This window comes from Opisthorchis viverrini (genome assembly GCF_000715545.1).
Source record: "Opisthorchis viverrini unplaced genomic scaffold opera_v5_14, whole genome shotgun sequence".
NCBI lineage: Eukaryota > Metazoa > Platyhelminthes > Trematoda > Opisthorchiida > Opisthorchiidae > Opisthorchis > Opisthorchis viverrini.
The window spans coordinates 3,073,303-3,095,148 of NW_008751670.1; the positions used below are offsets into that span (position 1 = coordinate 3,073,303).

The 21,846-nt window shown below is 44.1% G+C and overlaps 2 protein-coding genes across 2 annotated transcripts in view; one reads left to right on the plus strand and one right to left on the minus strand.

The window, feature by feature from the left end:
* Positions 1-16,457, plus strand: part of T265_01362 (hypothetical protein) — a gene marked incomplete at both ends in the record, with an annotated part of 24,726 nt that extends 8,269 nt beyond the window's left edge. The window contains 4 exons of the mRNA XM_009165368.1: positions 1,847-2,068; positions 9,772-9,952; positions 13,822-14,037; positions 16,330-16,457. Coding sequence (XP_009163632.1) covers positions 1,847-2,068; positions 9,772-9,952; positions 13,822-14,037; positions 16,330-16,418 — 708 coding nt within the window. The remainder of the gene's footprint in view (positions 1-1,846; positions 2,069-9,771; positions 9,953-13,821; positions 14,038-16,329) is intronic.
* T265_01363 (hypothetical protein) lies at positions 2,292-6,819 on the minus strand (the record flags this gene model as incomplete). Its single annotated transcript, XM_009165369.1, has 3 exons — positions 2,292-2,405; positions 2,556-2,789; positions 6,604-6,819. The coding sequence occupies 3 exons, from the start codon at positions 6,817-6,819 to the stop codon at positions 2,292-2,294; spliced, it is 564 nt and encodes a 187-aa protein (XP_009163633.1).
* Positions 16,458-21,846: the final 5,389 nt, after the last annotated feature.

A 21,846-nucleotide genomic window follows, 5' to 3' on the forward strand; every position in this document is an offset into this window, starting at 1 on the left:
TTTTTCCGCTCCGATGAGGAGACCATTCATCTGTAGGACATCCAGTGTTGCTAAGGATAGGTCGTGAAAAAATTGTCACTGGAGCCACAATAAGCCAGGCTGCAAAATACAGACTTTTTCGAAATCGGGAGTGCAGAGTTTAGCGTTTGGTTGTGAACCAGGCCACGACCCGATTCAAGTTTAATCCCTCAGTGATACATATCTCCAAGATAAAGGTCAAAGGTCACAATGGGACTTTATTGGCTCGGTCGTAACAGAAGATGAAGGGATAAGGTTTTTACTGTCTTTCTCCGCTTTGTCTAAGGACGGAGAATTACTCAGCTCGAAATCACCTGTGCACACCATTTGTAAGACAGGAAGTGCCAAAGGAATAGCAGATATTTGATGTCGTTCCTGTCTTCAAAATAGATGTTATATCTGAATATCAGCCAATTATCAGAGTGCCCGTTTGATCATGATCGCTTCCAAGTTGCCCACAGATATGATCCCACGCAGGAATACCAGCACCTTTGTGAGGAGAGCCGTGAAAACCAAGCAGAGTTCCGTTCGGGTCGTGGCTGCATTTACCATATCTCTACCTCACGACAACTGCTGGAGCATCGTCACACAGAAAAACAATAATTGTTGTTCTCATGTCTGAACGTAATGTCCGGCTCGGTCGCGCTGCTTTGTGGGGATGTCTATCTTTCAATGGTGTGCCACGCATTTTCTTCACAGTCCTCCAACCATCATACTATATACCTGCGGGCGCGTTAAGGTCTGCTGGGAATACTCTCCCAACATGACCAAAAGTGGTGCCCTTCAGGCTTACTGTTTGTCACCTTTTCTCCATAACCTAATAGTGGATTAATTAAGTGAGAAACTTTTGTTGTCTTTCACCCTAATTTTGGACCTTCTTTCCTGGGAAGCCCTTAAATTCATTGAATATTTGGCCAATGTTGCGCTACTTCTTTCAGTTTCCATTCAGATAAGAAACACACCAAATAACCTAAGTGATGTTACCATGCGTTTCGAATTGCGTCTCTCACCCTCAAAGTACGAAGTGCTATTATACGACTGGGCGAGCGCGCCACTAAAACAGGCTATGGTGTCAGAACCAAGTTACTGTCTGATTTCGTTTCCCCATCCTGCTGCATTCGGGGATTAAGGCGACCCGGTCGATGGCATGATTTCTTCTTCCAGGATGGGGACCGCGTGATCCTCGCTGTGCCTGGTTGGAGACACTACAAGATATGGCTGGCACCCGATGTCAGTGGCGTTCTTGTTGTCAGTTTCTGTCCAGATTGCCTGAGTGAATTTCTGGAGGTGTAGGCACCTCGGAATGATTGTGTTAAGCTAGCACTAAGTCCCTCCCCCATCCACCTTTATTCTTTTCTTTACAATAAGGCTTTCAAATAAGTCATGGCTGTACGGCAGTGAAGCATTGGTGTTGAGCACTGATGTCATGCTGTCGTTGATGATGATTGATGATGTTGGTTGTCCCCACACTTGTGGTGTACGTTAGTGGATTTAGGATAACATCAACCTCTACGCGGACTTCGCTTCAAATCGCCTTGCTTGGAATGCTGCGGTCCGGAGCGTCCGTAGTATGGGCCCATCCCCAAATCATGGATAGCCGCCATAAAATCTAGTAAATGACCGAGGCAGAACACTATTGATTACCGTTCTTCCGAGAATTGTACGCGCAGGTCGATTCAACATACGTGGATCGCGGTGATATTGACCCCAAACAAAGTGTTTTCCGATCATCACCATCTTTATACGTAACTTTTTGATTGCCTGTCATGGTGTGCTAATGTGGCCAGCCATCTCTTATTTTCTTTTACACTCCACTTTTGAACCACAGACGTCTTTCATTGTACTGAAAGATCAACAGCTGGATCTCATGATCGGTTTGGATATGCTCAAGCGTCATCAGTGCTGTATTGATCTGAATCGAAATGTTCTCACTCTAGACGCGGGGCGTTTGCAAACACCATTCTTGCCAGAATCTGAAATTCCACTTCATATGCGGCATGCTGAACTAATGTCCAATGATCAAGCTTCCTTGCCGACCCAGCAAATGCTCGTAAGTTGATGGCTGTTTCTTGAAAATTCACTCCACCTAGGTAGATAGTGATCTTGGCGGCTTGACTTCTGGATTCGAAGTAAAGGTTCTGGCTTTAAGCTTATATCCTATGATGAGCCATCTGGCGCCCATTCTGTTTTAGGTCCACATAACTTAAACGTTGCTTCGTTATTTTTCACGTAGTGCCTCGAGTTGTGCTGTTCCTAGGCACAAAGGACCAATCTCAGCTCTTCTGAAGGTGGACTGACCTCGGCAGAGGTGCATTATGCTGGTTCCAATCGGTACAACGTTGGTCCAAGTTTTCACGAAAACCGTTTAGGAACGGCGTTTCTTCTCCCTACGAAACAGAAAACAACTGGTGAAAACACCTGAATAAAAGTGGTCAAATCGTTATAGATATGAGTCAGACCCCAATGTTTTGTTTTGAATATCCCGCCTGGATTTCATCCTGTGGGTGCGTGAAACCCGTAAAGCACAACACACCTACTTCATCTTGGTGAGAGCCATTAGCAGATTTCAGAGGCCTTGTCCCCTTTTGGTATTCACTAATGGCTTCACCCACTCTATACAAATTCGTGATCCTCATGACAGTTATATGAAATGAAAAGTGGTGGGCTAACATGGTCAATTCCTGTTGACCCATGTGATGGTCCCCAATAAGGATGGGGTTTTCCGGAACTTGACCAGATTCACCCCACTGCAACCGTGTGTTTGTTGTAGACTGGGTGTAGAATACACATCACTTGACAATCTATCTACTGTGTCTCGATTTATTGATCTAGACCGTTCCCACCCTATTCAGCGTCTTGTTACTGCCTTTCTGTCATTTCAGTTGGACCAACTAAATAGTGAACAACGCGACAAAGTAACTCGACTCACGAGCCAAGGTGTACCCCTATCCAGGGCGATAGCTGAGTTGGAAGCTCATGGCTGGGATGTACAAAATGCTTTGATATCTTACATGTCCAGTGAAGACGCGCCATAATCTCAATGGGACACATGGCGAAAAGAAAATAGAACACCGCTAACCCGCAGGAACCAACCAATTTATATGGCTTTCCTTTTTTCGGGAGGCAGTTTACCTGCTATGGGCTTTCATATACTATTTTCTAGCGGTTGCGTTTTACGGTTATCGTCCTTTTTGGTGTCACGTTCTTGTTGCCCAGCTGTATCTTCTTCCCCCTGTGACCACACGTGAGGGAACCTTGACGCTTCCCGGTTTTCAGGGACGTGACTCTCTGTCAATGCTTAGGACGTGTAAATTGTTTGATCTCTTTTTTATGCTCTTTTGACCAACGGTTGAAAGTCTCAATGGGTTCTAATTGCTTTCACGTTTTTTTCAAGTTTCTGGTCAAGTGGTTGCAACTGTGAGCCTGCATCATCTTGTGGGTTGGCACGTTTGTAATGGGTGTACCGATGGTAGACATCACTTTAAGGGATTAAGCATGAACCATTACTATTTGAAGGTGTTCCATATTTCCAAAGGCATTGTTAGTAAGACGGGTGTACTGACGTTTGCTATAGAGCTTCCCAACTGTGATTGCCCGGCTGTTTATTCCGTTACAACTACTATTCATGAAAAGGGGTGCACAGAAAGATAGTCGATGCTTTAACATTTGGTAGCGCAATGTCAAAACAAGTTAAGCGGGATTTGGAGGTAGACTGAAAAGGGGACAACTTGTGAACTGCTAGGCTGCTGGCTCATCTGCCTACGTTTGCGGTTAATGGAAACCAGAGCAAGAGCAATATGTGCCTTCGATCTACGGAACTTCTACAATGTTTGGCCTAGTCTCTCACCACGGTACCACTTCATCGGAAGTTCAAATAAAATTAGGACAGGAGCTGGTGGGGCATAGTTGGTTGGGCTGAAGGTCATGGGTATTCGCGAATAAAGCGTGGTACTGATGCTTACCAAAAAGCGTGTGTACGACAGTCATACGTGCATTCCAAAATTAATTCTACTGCGAAGAAATCCATCGTTAGCGAAAGTTTGTGTTAAGATTTGGTTTTGCCCAAAGGTACGAAATTTCGCGCCCTCCCAGCTCCGTGAGGTACAGAAGAAGTTTGGGTTTTCGCTCTTCGGCTCGCCAAGTGTGGTCATTTGATGAGACAAGAGTCTTTAAGTTTAGTCCTATCTTATTTATTGTCGTATTGAGTACGACCGCTGCACCAGAATTATATTCTGGCATCAGCAACTCTGTCTTTATTAGATCACTTGCTGAACTAACATTGGGTGCGTCCTTAAGAAGTTTCTTCGATGCAGCGAGGGACATACGTCTTTTTCACTGAGACTGAACTTGAATCTTCCCTTGCAGACAAGACGGCTCTTCTAAGATGTCCCCTGTAGGTTTTTAACAAAGTAAGGCGTTGGGGGTGACTCGTTAGAAATCGAGACATCGATGAAATTGTACAATTCCGATTTTAGGGCGTAATATGTGTTATGTAATATGTAATATGTGTGTTATGCACAAACATTTCAATCGCGACTACACAGTTACTCCGACGAAACTGAGCTAACGAGTCGTGCAGGATTGAGTGGATTCGCAAAGATTCACGAGTTCATGTCACGCGCGAGGACTATCCTGAATGGCTGGATTAGTCGGTGTAATGAGGGCAGAGTACGTGAAGTCAGCCAGACAAAATTAACTGATCATGATAGAACAGGAAAATAGAGTGTCAGATTTGCCATCATGGCGACGAAAGATCGAAAAAGTTCAAATCTATGGGCGTTGTAACGACCCAGTGGAGTTAATGAAATGAAGTGAATGGTACAGCTGATCAAAGATACGTTGGCTGAGGACGGTCGTCATCAGCGATCCAATGCATCTGCGCAGTTAGTCCTTCAACAACACTAAACACCTTTCACACTGCAGAGTCCACGACGACTGTTAGTGACATTGATGTCCAATCACAAAAGACAAATTTATATTGATTAGGTGGTTACAATATATTGTACCAGACCTTGATTGCACAAAAGCAACTGCTAACTAATATTTCTAACTTGGTAGTCCATTTACTGCTTCTTTATTTTCAACCTTTTTTTTTATTTTATCCTTTAATATAAGTAATGGCTCGTTGCACCCAATCGTAGCTGTGAATTCTTCCTATCTTTTATCACTATGATGGTAAATTTGAGACGGTCTTTCTTCTTTCGCCCATGACTAATCGATTTTTGTGTGTAGCTGATGCGCTCTGCTTTCGTCACACCGACTAATCCAGCCATTCACGCCACTCCTCATACCTGATATGAACTTGTGAACCTTTGTATTTCTTTATTTCAACTTTTTTTTTAATTTTATCCTTTAATATAAGTAATGGCTCGTTGCACCCAATCGTAGCTGTGAATTCTTCCTATCTTTTATCACTATGATGGTAAATTTGAGACGGTCTTTCTTCTTTCGCCCATGACTAATCGATTTTTGTGTGTAGCTGATGCGCTCTGCTTTCGTCACACCGACTAATCCAGCCATTCACGCCACTCCTCATACCTGATATGAACTTGTGAACCTTTGTATGATTGTTTAACTCAACATCGCCGAAGTAATTGTCCAGCCGCGAATGAAATATCTACGACCTAAAATCGGCTTTTCACAATCCATTCGGTGGGAACGGATTTTTTGCATTCGAACTAAAGTCGACTATGGCTGCCTGCCTGTGTCAACACGTTCGCGTCTGAGCCTATTTGACACAATGTCAGTTGTACCACTCATGCTACCGGTGATCTGTAAAATTGCGAACTGATACCCAATCGGAATGAATTCTTCCTGCAACTGTATTCTTACTGCATTGTGCAATTTGATCACGGATTATGACTTTACGGGAATGCGGTCGGTGAGTACTTCTGGTTGGTCTGTTGGCTCGGACTGTCCGGTGGTCCTACCCAGCTCGCTATTCTCGGTTATGGTCAAACGAATCAGTTGATGCTAGTCTGTCTTCGGAATTATCCATGACATGTTAAGCTCCACGTACCATTGTATCACGTGCTCTGTTCAAAGTATAATCAATGCAAAGAGTAGTCGCCCCAGAGCCGCTCCCGGATCATCAAAATGTCACACCCTGAACTCTGTATGCGGAAGATTCGTAAGTTTACTTTCTATGTATCACGAAATGAAGTAGATTACAATCCGGACACTGCCGTCGACAGTCACATGGACATTGTGAGTTGTGCGTGGAAACACATCTGTGACTCATATTTGTCCAGGCGATTACAAAAAACTGTTATCAATATCTTCTTGTAATCATATTGGACACTCGCAAACTTGCAGTGGACAGGTTTCGGCATTACATCATACGGAACCGGCATCTACTGGCTGAGAAAAATGGGAGATTTGTCGGCGTGGCATGTGCTGTGAGTTTCACGTTGTCTTCTGGCTGCTGATTTGGTCGCGTGTGCATGCCTTTACCGAGCTTCGAGTTTTTCGGACATTTCAGTTCTCAGGTTCATGCTAGAACTTTTTTTGCACTGAACTGCAGATACTGAAATTTATTTGGTGTAGTTATCTACTTAATGCTCCTTGGGCAGTTGGCAGTGTTACTTTCGTTTCCACGTGACTTCCGAAGAAAGATGTCATCATCACCAGCATCAAAGACAGCAACATCAATGTTGACACTGACGCTTCACTGTCCCACAGCCATACTGTTCGTCTAATTAAATTTAAAGCCCTAGAGTGAAAAGAAGACAAAAAGTGTGGGTGAGGGAATGGACGTAATGCTGGCCTATGTCGAGCATTCTGACATGGATCGACTGCCATTTCTTGCAATGTTTCCAGTCAAGTACAGGCGGGGTCACAGAGACCCCATCCCGGAAGTTGTACAACACCAACAACATCCAAACCCTTCGTGATCTCTTTCACGCCATTCTGCCAAGTCATACATTTTCCTCCTAGCGGTTTGCGCCATTCTGAGGAAGGAACGGAGAACAGCACTCGTCTCGGTAGACGGTGTTTCGGCATGAGTAGCACATGGCCGAGCCATCGTAGCGTAGCATTCCTTTGTTGCTAAGGCTGATATTTCACGCCCAGATGCGTCAGCCTACCACAGGTAAATGCACACATAGTGTTATCACGATCCCTAAATGACGTAATAGGCAAAACCCGGATGCAATACCACTTCGATGACTTTTATGCCACGATATCGCACTTACAGACAGGTGCCAGTAGTGCAAACTCTTCGGGGCCTCGTAGTTTTGTCGTGACCAGCTCACCTACATTTTTCTTTCCGTCTTTTAGGTGCTGCAGTTAGGTGTTACTGTCTCTTATGTAACAGTTGATCAATGGGACAGACCGTTCATCCGCTTATTCACTTTACTCGTTCAACCGACGCAGCTGAGCTTTAATACAATATCTCGGGTTTCATGGCAGTTATGCTCCCTAAGGGTGTTTGGGCTGTAGGTTTTTAAATTGCTATGTAGGTCTGACGTCATCCGCGGTCGATAGATTTTAGGTTTTTCCCGTTAGGTTTGAAATATCCTTTCCTACTGGCACTTGTTTGGAGCAGTAACTAATTTGTCCTCAAGGGGTTCTACGGCGTATCGCTTTCAGTGCAACCCATCAGGAAGAGTGCCTGGGTGCCATGCGGCTCACCGAAGGTTTTTCTCACAGTTTTGAAAATTCCGTTGGTCGAACTATCCAGACGGGCGAATGCTCAAGCGTTTGCAAATGCTAGATTATTCACAAGTTAGTGGTGCACGTGACAGGAGCGTTAAAATCCGATCGTTTTAGACTGACATTGTGCAAGTGGTAATCAAAACCGATATCCGATGCAGAATTATTTTAAAACGAAATCTGATGATCGAGCGACTGACCGGTAACTTATGGGAACAACAAATTGTTGTTCCACCCCACGGTTAGCAGGCTGAAGTGTGGGTGGGTTCCTGTCAGCGGCCAGGCCTCATGGTGCCTTTTATTCACTTTTTATTTTACGCTACTCGTCGCTCATAAGTAGCGCATTTCTAAGCTACCATCTCACCGATGGGCAAAGGGAACGAGTCCAGTTTGGGGTTGACTGACGAGATGCTCAACACGTTTGGTGTGCATTTGATGATCTCAGGCATCGGGAGAACACGATACTTATGCTGTTAACTAACCCGTTCGCAAGCCGCATTCGGACCAGCCCAAGGTCATATTGCGGTGTTCCTGGTCGATACTATCACTACGTGGAAAATTGGCCTTACAGGTCATAAAGTGCTTTTTGGAGAAGGAAAGAGGTACACCTTTTATGTTGTACATACAATGATGCATGTATAGTTATGTCTCAAACCTAACGAACTTTGGGATAATTTACATTGGGTTTTATCAGTTCCGAAAAAAATATATGAATACCAGTAGAATTTTGCCTGCTTTTAGGGGATAGCCGCTAGTAGCCCCATTGATCTAGTTGGTTTCAAAACTGTGACTTAATTCTTGTTTATGGTACGGTCGTGGAAACCATGGCAACACACCACTTTATCGACCCCAGCCTCTTAGTAATCTTTCTTGATGCCTCCTGTTGGACATTTATCGACCTAAGTGAATAATGGAGTGCGAGTGAGTATTCTTTGTCAGAATAAGGGAACATTAACAAGCAGAAAGGGCTAATGACAATGGTAGGAAGTACGAAAAGGATGGATGGCTTCTGCACTACATTTCACATCCATCTGGGGCCAATAGTTCCGGTAGCAAATCAAATTCCCAACTCTGCACCAGAAGAAAGTGTAGACGGTTAGGGCTGTGTGGTATCACACACAATAACAGAATGTAAACAAAACGACGGTTGAAGCTTGCCGCTAGTTGACAGTTGTGAGTGACAGTAACCCTCAACATTATCGGGACCGCTTTATTCACTGCTAAAAGATATTCCAAAAGCAAACGGTTTTAATTATAGGCGAGAACAACGAATTGTGACGTAGCTGTAAGCGCTCCCAATACTTTCCCGAGTTTCTATGCTCCTGGACTATTCTCCGTAATGTAATATACTATAAATTTGATCACGGTAGTCATGTACAATCAGAAATAAGTCTTCAAAAATAAGTCTTTTTTACAAGTGGAGATCAGGTGAGAAGATTATTCGAGAGTTGGTGCACTTTCGAATGCAAGCGACGATGTCTATTGAACTAAGGGGCATTGGACTGCCCAGTCTCTGTAAAAAGCCAGGTGATTATGGTTTAGAATAAACTCTAAGAAAAAAGGCATAATGCAAAACCTATGAGACTTTACCATTGGGCTTGGAGAATACCCATCCTTTTAGACCACTACTACCGTCAGTTTAGGATATACTGTTTCCAAACGGTGTTGAGACTAACTGCTTTGGATCACAGCTACCTTCCAACGTTTGTTCAGCTTACAATTAGATTTAAAAAAGTTTCTTTTTTGATTTCGGTCGAGCGCTGGCGACAAACCGTGGTCGCCGTTCGAGAATTGGGATAAACAGGGACAGAAAATGTGACCCTTTGTGCTGTTTTTCCCCAGAGATGTGCTGAATAGAGGCCATGTGACGCTGTTTAACCTACCATTCACTGGAAAATAATACAGCAGGACGGAAGTTATAAATTTCCACCCCAATAGTTCTCCAGTTATTTTGCTGTCAAAATAAACCAGGGAGTTTTTTAGGACAAGTGCAAAAAATATAAAGTGGGGTGGCTTATTTGTAGAAAAACTGTCATGAAGAAGTATCTCAAGAGGGGCTTGACAGTATCCCACACAATGTAATCTTTCTTTTGAATATAGGACTTTGAAGCAACCGACATTCGATACAAATGGAGCGCAGAGGAAGTGCCATTTCTGTTTGTTTTTGATGATCCACATCAAATTACCAGATTCATAAAGGATCTCCGTATCAAAGACGTTTTTCGTATTGTGCTTGATGCCATTGCGATACCACTGACCAACGTTTTAAGGTCACCTGAAAGTGAGTCAAACTATCAGTTCCCTTTCTTATAGCGGGATCCACACTTGAAACATAGCGTGCGTAGCTTGTTTAATGCGTTTGTAACGTAATATTTACGAATCGCACGAGGATGCCTATTGACATGCGCATTCAACTTAAGACTGGATATTCAAAGGGTATTCATACTTTTTCATTAGATGTAGTGCCCTGTCCATTGAGGAACCGCTTTCGGAAGATTTCGAAACGTCTCGCTGGGACAGGTGTTTCCTTATGGGAAGGTGGCCAATAAAAAACTAACGCACTTGTAGGATGCAGTTCTACTTTTGCTTAGCTGTTTTCGATGCTTTCTGGGGGCTTGGTTAGATTTTTCCATTTTGTTCAAAGCTACATAACCTTGAACATTCGTGTTGGTACGTGTTAGTGCTCACGAACCTTCCTCATCTTGGTTATCTGACCACACCCGGATAACATAAAGCAATTCAGACCATTTGTCACGAGGGTGTATACTTACAAAGCAAATAAAAGTATGCCATTAATTGAAAATCGCTAATCATTGAGCTTTCGCGCGTCACTTAATCCTACCTTTCAACCTTCAGTAGGTTTTCCAGTTGCAAAACCTTCGTAGGAGTAGTACAATACATGTATCCACGGGCTAAGTCAAGTCAGATCCAATCAGCAGGAGTTCTCTGGTATGGAGGGTTAGTTTACTAACTATACTTCGAGAAAAAACGGTTTCAACTGATAATGCGGCAAATAATCTAGGTCAGTGACATGCGAGATGGCCCAAGTGGTTAGAGCGCGAATTTACTGACTGGCAGGTCCGTGGTTCGAACCCGGCTTCCGCCTCTCGACTTCCACTGTCTAGGCTTAGGCAACCTGGTAGTATCCAAGCCCTCTTGCTTCCTTCGGGTAGCATAGCAGTTAGTCACCGAAAGGGTATTACAACTGAACGACTTTTTTATTTAGTGACATCTCAGTTGCTGCTCTATAGGCTCAAACAACCTGGTAGTATCTCAGCCTTGCTACTTTCTTCGGAGTGCATGAAAGAGTGTTACGGATGAGAAAATATTTTAGTGGCATTCCAGATGTGGTGTTTTCCCTTAGACAGTGGTTCACTTATTCAGGGGCAATCAAGTGTATCCTCTTCGATTCAGGAGGCCGCTGTTTCGAGTGTGGATGCTTAACACTTTCCTCCAAAACTCTCTTCTCGATGGGAGGTGGTAAATCCTATAATATATGCGCGGTTTTCGCGTTAAGACATATATAATGAGATCTCTGTAAAGTTCTCAAGCGGTGACTCCTGTAGAATTAAGGCATCTAAGAGGGTGCCTAAATCTTGACTTGGAACTCGAAGCATCATTCACCACGTAGGTCATCTTAGCTTTTCCAACCTCCGACACCTATGGCACCGACGTGACGTGAGTTTGTTTGTCAAGAGAAGAGTTTAGACCGCGGTGGTGCGAACCATACTGCTTCATGAACCAGAGACATGGGCCCTACGCGCAGAGGACATTCGGAAGATGTCAGTGTTTGATAATCGGTGCCCCCACAGCATTGGTCAGGTCTGGTGGGAACATCGGATTTACTAATGCTGGGGTACGCCAGATGGTGTTAGGAAGAGGAAAATCTCCCGTGATAGATGAATTAGATGAACTATTCATAGTTGCGCTGTTTGGGACATGTACTCCGCATGTCAGAAGACCGTCTACCTCACAGAGCTCTTTTCTCTCAGCCCTGTCCCTAGTGGTACTGGCAAGTACGAAAACACTAACCAGTAAAAGTCGTCCGTCGGGTGGGCAACTGCCATCTCCCTAAATGGGGACCTCGGAACTCAAATCACCAGTGGCTAATGACACTGGCGGAAATGGCCCAGTCGCGCAGTAAGTGACGCTTGTGCATCAAAGCTGTCGCCTTCAATGCGTAGCTATCCAATTTCCGAACAAACTGAACATGCCTTCATCTCCAAGGCTTAGTTATATGTTCCACTTTCCCGTTTTTCAGTGATCGAAACAGTAGCAGCTGGAACAAATGATCCTATGGTACACGGTTCATAGCTCATAAATCGATTGATTGATTGTGTCACGTTAAGTGTTCCAACACCAGAATTTCTTTAGGTCTATCTCAAGGTTTCTGTCAAGACAGTTTGCGGAACATGTGAGGATGTTCTTACATTAAAACGTTATGGAGTCGAAGATCTCTGAATAGGGGCCCTCATTAAGTAGGGGATATTCTTCTGAAGAGCTTAAGGCAAAATCCTCGTTGCGATTCTGTTAGAAAAGGGGCCAAAACTTTTCTTCTTTAGGTTTATGTGAAATAGTACGTAGCGGTACTGTCAACTTTGGCTGTCTGGTCTTATTCGTTTTCAGTTTCTTATGGTGGTTTCTCATTCAATTCAGGTCTGTTGAGTACCAGTCGGACTTCTGAACTGTCATACATGTAGGAAATTGCAATCGCTTAGCAACCCGATCGATGGAATTTAATAGAAAAGTATTGGTTACAAGGTAGCATATTATTTACTTAATCGTTCGTGAAACGTCACTGGAGCAGCCCGGCTCTGCGAACTTGGAAACAATACGTTCGTGCACTGAAACTCCCTTGACTTCATGGTAGTGGTTCACGGCACAATCCGGTCGATCATAACAAACTGAGCCCAGATGATATCACATGATCAAATCCCTTGTTCCTGATCAACTGTTTAAGGCATCGATTTGAGCTGATCTGAGAAAAAACCTATCGAGGTGTGTGTGAAACTGTAGAAGAGGATACAGGATAGCGTATCAATCCCATACCACGTCGAACCAATTAATTCACACTTACACATGAACCACTAGTTCGGAGTTTGATTTCCTAGAATAAGACTTGCCATGAGCAACTGTCAAAAGTCTGTTTGCACATCGGATAGGCTGTTCTGGCGTGTTTTGGACTCTTTAAACGTTTCGACCGAGAAGGATCTCTCTACGAAACTTGAATTAAATAAAAGCTTTGAGGAACCAAACGAAATTTGTTTCTCCTGGGGAAAACAACTGTAAATCGAGCCATTCACAGTGGCTTCAGGCGAGGTTATCGATCCGCAGTAAATCAAAACGGATAATTCCATGGACAGTCCATTACGATAAATTTCTTTGGACAGGGTTAGCTCATTAGATAAGATGGATTAATGGAGGAATATTCCTCTACTGGAAGAATTGCCCTTAGAAGAGGCGACTTTTAAGAGCAGACTAATTTTTGTTCGTTTTTCAATGCGTACTTCATTGGTTAACTCTCCCCTAAAAGAGACTGACTCACATGAGGCACTAGTTTCGATTGGTCTCGCCGGATGGGAACAGTTGTACAAGGTTCGCTAAACGGAGGATTTCGTTTGCTTGGGTGGGCTTCACCACCTGTCGCCAAACAGCTGTAAAAATTGGTCCAGTTGTAGCACCCTTTCGGTGCCTAGCTGCCATGCAACACGAATCAAGCACGAGGGCCGCGAGGTCGCTCAAGCCTAGACCGGTGCAGCCGAGATGCAGAGGTCGGGTTCGAACCACAGACCTTCTAATCAGTAAGTTCGCGCCTCAACCACCGAGTCATCTGGAGCTTGAACAGACATACCTTAGGCAACAAGACGAGCTCGTGCATTTTTTTTAGCTCCACAAGCATTATCGATTGGTGTGAAACAGCAAAAACTGATAAAATGTGATAAGCATTGTTGAGCATTGGAATGATACACTGTGAGGAGAAAAGCTCGCATCTAATGAGGCACTCATACGGTCTCCAGAACCTGTCTCGTCATACAGACCCAAAACAGTGACAGAATATTTTCGTATTACTTATTTATTTTGCGCATCAAAGCTTGGAACACAATGTGTTCATGCAGAAGTCTGCAGCGTTTTTCCTCGCACTCATTGTAGCCTATCCGTTTATGGAGCTCACGTTTCACGACGTCAAATACGTTCACAAATTCCGGGACTATGTGTTCCAGTTGCCCGACCTTGCGACCAAAAATAAGGGGACGCTTGTTGCTGGAACAAAAAGCCTGAGGATCTATTCGGGTGAGAGATTGCCGAATTACATAGTTGCCACGCAGTGGACCCATAAAGAGTACTTCGCACAGTACCTTCAGGATGGTGAGTCAGTGCAGTTTTGTTTGGCGCGTTGTTTGTATACCCAAATAAGTAATAAAAACAATTGAATGGTCGGACCACTAGTTGTTTAACCACGTACGTTTCGAAAGTCCGAACTTAAGCTCCGCACATGGGCGAAGTGTGCACCTTTAATTCACGACACCAAGGGGGCCTACATCTGTTTGTCTTAAGGAATGGACTGTCGCCCAAGATAGCTCATTCATATGCAACCTGATTTATATTCAGAACGACAAAATGTGCGCCCGTGAGTGTTTTGTTCACCTCTCTCCTAGACGGCTACCTTCCCACGGATTACTCATTGTGGATGAGAGCTACACTTGGGGAAGACAAGTACCAAAAGGGTATTTTGTTTGATTTTTCCTTCACAGTGACAAAATCACAAATAAGTCGACTGCAGTCTTGTCATGTATTCACCCTGAGACATTGATTGATGAAACTAACCACTGATGGAATGTTTGTCTCTCTCGTTGCACGGGGGACGTCTGGATGTTTTCTGCAAAACGTATCGGCAACGTTTTCAGGTCAACTCGACAGGAATATTTGGGCTTAAAACTGACTCACTGTGAAGCTAAACTATTGTTCATTGATCATCAATGACAAAAACACCATTGTTAACACTGACGCTTTACTGCCCTACAGTCATAAGGTTCGTCTAATTATATTTAAAGCCCCAGACTGGAGAAAAAAGAGTGGGTGAGGGAGGGGACCTGGTGCTGGCCTATGTCAAACATTCTGAGGTACCTACACCTCCAAGCGTTCAACCAGATAATTTGGAAAGAAACTGACAACACCAACACCATTGCCATCGATTAGGCGCCATTTCTTGCAACGACTCCAGTCAAGCACGGGCGGAAGGTGTACAACACCAACAACATCCAAACTCTTCGTGATATCTTTCACGCCCTTCTGCCAAGTCACACATTTTCCACCTCGCAGTTTGCGCCATTCTGAGGGAGGCACGGGTAACAACAATAGTCTCGGTATATGGTGTTTCGGCAGGCATAGCACATGACCGAGCCGTCGTAATCGATTGTGCTGGACGTTTTCCCGGATTTAGGTGCCTGTAGCACAACCAAAATGCCTGTTTCTAATCACTTCGTTACTAACACGCTGATGCCATCTAAAACCAGCCACGCTTCTGAGGCATCGGTGGTTCAAGAACTTGAGACGCCTCACATCATCTGTCCGCAGAAGCCATGTCTCGCACTCATACTACAACACAGCCTTTTGAGGTTCTTGCACCGGCGGCATGTGATATAGAACCCAATAACTGAGGAATATAATCAACACATTTTAGGGTCCTTGTCTGTCAGGTGCAAAATGTTGCAAAAGGCCTTCGTTGAAGTAAGAAGTTGAGGTGATCGATCACAGCTGTGTTTAAACCCTATACGAACATTCATATGCAAGTGAAAAGCGAACACTGCATTATCCTCTGGTGAATGCTGTGGTGTCTTTGAGCCTTACGAGCTGTTGGTCGAGAGGCGAACTTTACTGACACTGAGCGTACTAGGAGCGGTTCCTGTCGTTCGTCGTTAAAGTAGACCCGTTTGATGCTTTATCGCTACAGATTTATGTTGTTCAGCTTGTACGGTTGTTGTCGGCGTAAACTGCTGTCCTCTATGTAGCTTGTGGTGTGACATGCTTAAACTGAGTTAACAACTTTATCAGTCACAGCATTTGGCCGTGGGTCTCAGTGCTTATGCAGTTCCCCTTCACACTACTATGTTACTCCTCACTGGAGAGATTTCATCAACCAAATTTGGAGAGATGCACGGCGATGAAGCGTGATGTTCAGTAGAAACGAATGCCAGCATTACGCTCTTTTCCTTTCCACATATTCTGCCCAGATCCATGCCCTATTGTGATGCACTTCTAAAGTTGTACATCAGCAGGACATGAACATTCCAAATTAGAATGATCCCCCATAACGAACGGCAAATAGGTCACTGTTTTAGTTATGATGGCTAGACAAGCCGGTTAGGATTTGTGATTGCGTAAATCTGGTTTGCAGCGCTTTATGGCTACACTTTCGACTGTGATGGATAGGTGATACTCGGTAGCTCTCCGTTGTATTGCGATTATCGATCACATAGTTTATTTCCGTCAAATGAGACATCAAAACCATGTGGCGAGGCCCTTCAGCACCACTGTTAATCCCATGACAGGAAGTGGTTCCTATGTAAGTTCACTACTTTCGTGGCAATTGACAGAAACACTGATGAAATTTTGACGAATCAACGCAATTTCCGCTTAAAATTCCGTTTCTTCTTTCAGTGGAAGACCTACTCAACGGAGAACAATATGCATGCACGGTGCGTGTACTTTTCACCGTTACACCGCACTACGCTCCTCCTGATATTTAAAGACTTCAATATCAGAAGTCAGCAAAAGGTAACACGAGGAATATCTCAAATTATTGACTTTTCTCTGAATTTTGGAGTGTGAACGAACCTCATTGTGGGAAACTGATTAACGGGAATATTGCGGACTTACTGAGGGCTAAACGAACGGTACCACAGTGAGCTGCATTTCTAGCGAAGCATTTTCGCTTCTCAGCGTCCAGTTTACGAACGATATAAAGAAGTAATCAATTTTAACCTCCTTTAGGACATACTGCGTAATTATGGTCTATGAGGCCTGAGCTATTCGCTGGACAGAAGTTGGGTGATAATTAGTCCTTACCGGACAGGCTATGGGTCCTGGAGGTAGATCCGTTTATTTGAACCGCATAGAGTGATATGCGATCAGAATCACGTTTTTATTTTGTTATCAGTGACAACTACACACCGGTGGTGTATGCTGGTACTTAATCACCACGCAACCGTGAGGGATAAAAACCTTAGTAAGGCGTGGAAAGAAATGGGGAGGCTGTTGCGGAAACGTCCATGTCCTTAAGGAAACCGATGAAGTACAGAGTGCTCGCATCTTTAGAAAGCGTTGAAATAAATACATCTGGACATTATGTTGAATTAAGGTGCCATCAGTGCGGCTGACCTAGCTGCCTTCGTGAACCTCAAGCGATCAGCGACAAGCACACAACAACAGGCGAATTTTACCTAGACAGTAAAGCCATGAAATGACAGGATGTGTCCCAATGGAATCGGTTTCAAACCATTTACCGCAAAGTTTCCAGTCACGTGCATGCGAGACTTGGACCTAATCCAAGAATACACGAAGATCTTACGGTGCTCAGTTTAACTGTATTCGCTTTAATTACACGTCGTCTTGCCACAGCCCGTTCCCGCGAAAATTTCGCCAACAATTGCCTGGGACGGGAAGTAACGCTGTCTTCAGAAGAACGGTGGTCGGGCATACGTAATAGATATCCCAACTATATTAACCTGGTAATTCTAATCTACTGCTCTAACTGTTTGGATTCAGCACCACATGCCAGCTTAATCACTGCTAATTTGTGTGTTTAATAACGGCTGAAAAATTCCACTACTCTAAGGAGACGCCGGTTTGAAGATATCTAATGTACTTGGATCGGAGGGGCCAAATGTCATCTTCGCCATCATTGTCAGCTGTAAGAACCACGTACTTGTCGTACAGTGGTTGTAGCGGCCGCAGTTTCGTTCACCGATGATTTGGGTGGGTGGGGGGTAGGTAGCTGCGCGTTGGAGGCGGGAACTGATAAATAAAGTACTGTCAGTGGAATTTCATTCTGGGAGATTGAGAAAGGAACTATGCATTGAAGGTAATAGCTTGGATGCACGAGGGTCATTGAGGGTATGACTGGGCCAAGTCTGACCATTTCTCTGAACCATTGATATGGCCCGTCTCGGGGTCTCCATCCTGGAAGACGGCAATGACCAGCGCAGCTGAGTTTGTTGGTACTGGCTTTTACACTTCGCTGCCAAGTCATTGTTTGACCGCCTCTGACTCGTTTCCATCCTTCAATTGGTTGTGCTAAAAGAGCCCTTCGAGGAAGTCGGTCGACTGGCATACGAGGCACGTGGCCAACCCGGCAGTGGGATCAGTTCATCTGTCGAGGGTGAGTTATTTCTCCCGAATACCATTCGAATTCTACTCGATTGCAATAAAAACAGAAGGATGTCTAAAAGGAGGTTAGGGAGATGCAGATATTAGCGATGACCGGCTATATGTTTCCCAGTTGCCTGACTGAGTGCATAGAGTTGAGATCTATAGAAGTACGATATCAATCGGGACATAATGAATTTGAGAGATTACAGCAAAGAGAGATGGGAAGCATCAGAAATTGCATGTTCTCACCCATCTGTCGTGCTTTGTGTTGCAGCAAGTAAGATGGTCCGGCTGACGTCATCACGCGATGGTTGATGGGGCAGGAGACAATTTTGTTCGTGAAGTTTATGGTTTTGTGATCTGAGCTACTGTCACGGCATCCGAGCCCAGATAAAGGTCTTTGACTCAAAAACTTAACCGCACGGTAGGGTTAGCTGACGTTAGGCTATTGGAGTAGTATGAATTCTAAATAGTGATTTGACAAACTTGTTCTGACCGCCAATCTGTCGGGCATGTATCCACTGATCAGCTTGGCGGAAGAGACGCTACGGGTGTTGCACATGGATGAGCATCCTCCAGTACAACTCAGTGGGATACCAGGGAACGCAAGCCGTCTCAGCATGTTAAAGTACAGTCCCCTCGTGGCTGATTTTTGCGAGCAGGTGACAGTAAATGAGTGGGAAGGTGTAAGCTACCAGAACTGATAAACTAGGTCTTTTAAACATATTGCGGGGTTATTTACGGGAGGTAAACATGGCATGGTACTTAAAACAATCAGGCAGAATCGCGAACACTCGGTGGTGCTAAAATGGGGATGTCACTAAAAAGGCCGGAAATATTGTACAAATATGAGGACTGGGCTCTCTCTTCATCTACGGAAAAGTTTTCTCTGGAAGGGAAGTATTCGGATGAGACGCATATAGTGACTGATTAATCTGCAAGCAGCTAGCTTCATACGATGGTTGTTGCTCGTCCGAGAGCTTTAGTCTGTGCGTGAAAGTCTAAGAGGAAGGGCAGAGAAAAAATGAAGTAGTTCCACAGTTACGTCTATGAAATGGACAGCTATGTTGAATCAGTGGTAAACTCATCTAATGAACAGTAGAGGCGGGACTGAAGTTTAACTTTTCTACCCGAGCTTGGTTACTAGTGGGTTAAACTGGGTCACTAATATGGGTTAAGAGATCAAGCCATTGTCTGGAAACCTGGAAGTAGGTTAAGGTAAAAAACCCCTCAGTTATCTGTGCGGGCAGACAGACTAACAACAGTATTGAATTCTACAAAACTCATGGTGCAAAATCTAAACCATTTTACTGTTGGTTGAGTATGGGCAAATGGCAATCTATTAGGTTTTTTTGGTTTCAGGGCTTGCTGTAGATTTGGGATTCGGACTAAGGTCGATGCCGTCAAGGCTATGTGACTAAATCTACTGTTTTGAGTCGCAAGTAGATCGCGATCGCCACCAATGAAATAATGTCAACTGCAGTTTGACAAGATGCCGAGCACTCTGTCATCGTCGTCCCAGCGTTTGCCTGTTACCCATCATGTATGAAAGAAATGCACGTACCACGAATGTGCCTGACTGGGAAAGTTCAAATTACCAGACATTTTGTTAGATTCGATGTGCACTAGTTAGCATTTTGTGCCCATTGATCTCCCGTATCCTGTTGTCCTAATTTGGACAGCCAGCGAGGTACCATAAGGTAAGAGCGCTTTCTGTGAGGCGAATGCTGAACTGGTACGAAGTGAACTATAGTTCATTCTGGTCGTTCAAGGGCAACTGCGTCTTTTAGTTTGCTAGCGAGTGGGATGTCAAACAAAGCACCCCTATCCAGTATGATCTCGGGAAGTACAATAGACTATTAGGAGTGAACCAGTCCTGCACATCACTTTGTGTACCCCAGTAATTAGGTAATATGTACCTGTTGATGCTTTGCAGTTCTAGGATCCAATCATAATGGTATTCCACAAAAAAGCAGAAACAAAAAATGAAACAATGAAATGAACTCGGAGGATGATTTTTTCTGGAAATCTCTATACCAGATGGTCAAATGTTTGCTCTCTAGGTGGCATGCCTTAATTAACGGCCATCGAATCGACAAGAGAATTAAGAAAATTAACACAGAATCTTGGAAGTAGTTTGAAGCAGCTGTCAAAACTAAGAAGGCAGTATTTTAACATTATAACAGCTAATCACGTCCCACATTATCTTCTTGCTATTGATCCCGTATTACCATTTCTACAAGCCTTTTTTGATATCAACTTTCGTTACCCTACACATTTTTTTTTACAAATTCGTAGCGTCTGCAATCCATTGTTCATTTTCTAATGGCATCCGACACATTTCTGCTCAAAAAACTGCTTAATAGAGCCGGAGAGAAATAGTCAATCCGGTGGGGTTATGCACTTTCGAGGCTATCCTTTAGCCGATTGATCTATCAGAATCGGTAGGACACTACGACATAGCACAACTTCTCACGATAGTGTCAAAAAACGGTGATTACCAGATAAATATTCATCAGACTTGCACCGTTTGACCACACTTTCGAAGAGGCCCCACTTACGCAACTAATGAAATCTAACTTTAGCAACCCTTGCCAGTTTTTCATTGTTGTGAACAGACCCCCAATCTCATGAGCATGTCGATCCAACTGAAACGACTAACTTTGTCTTCTTTAGTAACTCGCAATACATTCCAGACCTTGGATAGCTTCATTCGTGATATTTGGCTTGTTCACTCGTTGCAGCAGCGTATACAGTTCAGAATGGAATCCACAAACTGCATACGTCCGGTCGGCGGATGCATGGTTTTAAAGTAAGCAACTTTTATAGACGTAACACACTACTTATGAGGTTGCTGAAAACTGTTCGACAGCCCACGGTCGATTTCGCCCTTCTTGTAGCTCTTCAGGTAGGCACGGTCCCAGAGCATCCGTCAACCTTATGTTCTACCTTATGTTCTATCACCGGGAACCCAGCTGCATTTCTCATTTATGGTGTTTTTAGGCAACTTTTACCTATTATCTGAAGGGTCACACGATCACTTAACCTCCGATGAGGGTGGACGGTTCTTTGTGGCTGAGCTTTCCGTGATTAAATTGCATTATTCCTGAGGAAACAATTCCCTTCCAAGCTTATTCCCCGCTTCCCAAAGTCTACGGGTATTTTTAGGTAGCCTGATGATATGCACAGTTTGACCTTCTCCGATAAAACTGGATTCTGTCGCAGTGAAATGTCGGGGTCTGCCACGGTCTTACTACCCAGGTGATAGTGGTGGCGGTGACGACTACGGTAATACGAATATATGGCTGACCGAAGTTCAAACAAAAGCTCTACTGCCTGTACGCACTCAGGGAGAACGTTAACCGGTCTCTGTTAGAAGTGGAACAGACTAGTCACTTTGAAGGGAAACCTTTGCGTGTTTACACCAAATTGTTGATAAACATGTCCATTCAAACAACAACGGTGCTAAATGTGGTTTGAAGGTAATCAGTCTGAATTTGCATGCAAGTGCACCCCAAAAGGAGACAGAACCGAGGTCACTTGGGATTTCATCCTTTCAGTGGTGCAGTCTATGGGGGAAAGCCAAAAAAAGTATGGCTACTTCATCCCCATTGGGATTTATCAGCACTGCGCATCTTGCAAATATTCAAGGAGATTTGAACTCAAACAATCGGCCAGTGGTTGAAAACTAAATTTTTCGATCATGAACGGCTGACTAACAGTGTGATTAGCTCACATTTGGACAGGATATAGCACCCCTCATCCTTCGCTCATGGATTTCACATCATGTGACCATTTATTGACTGC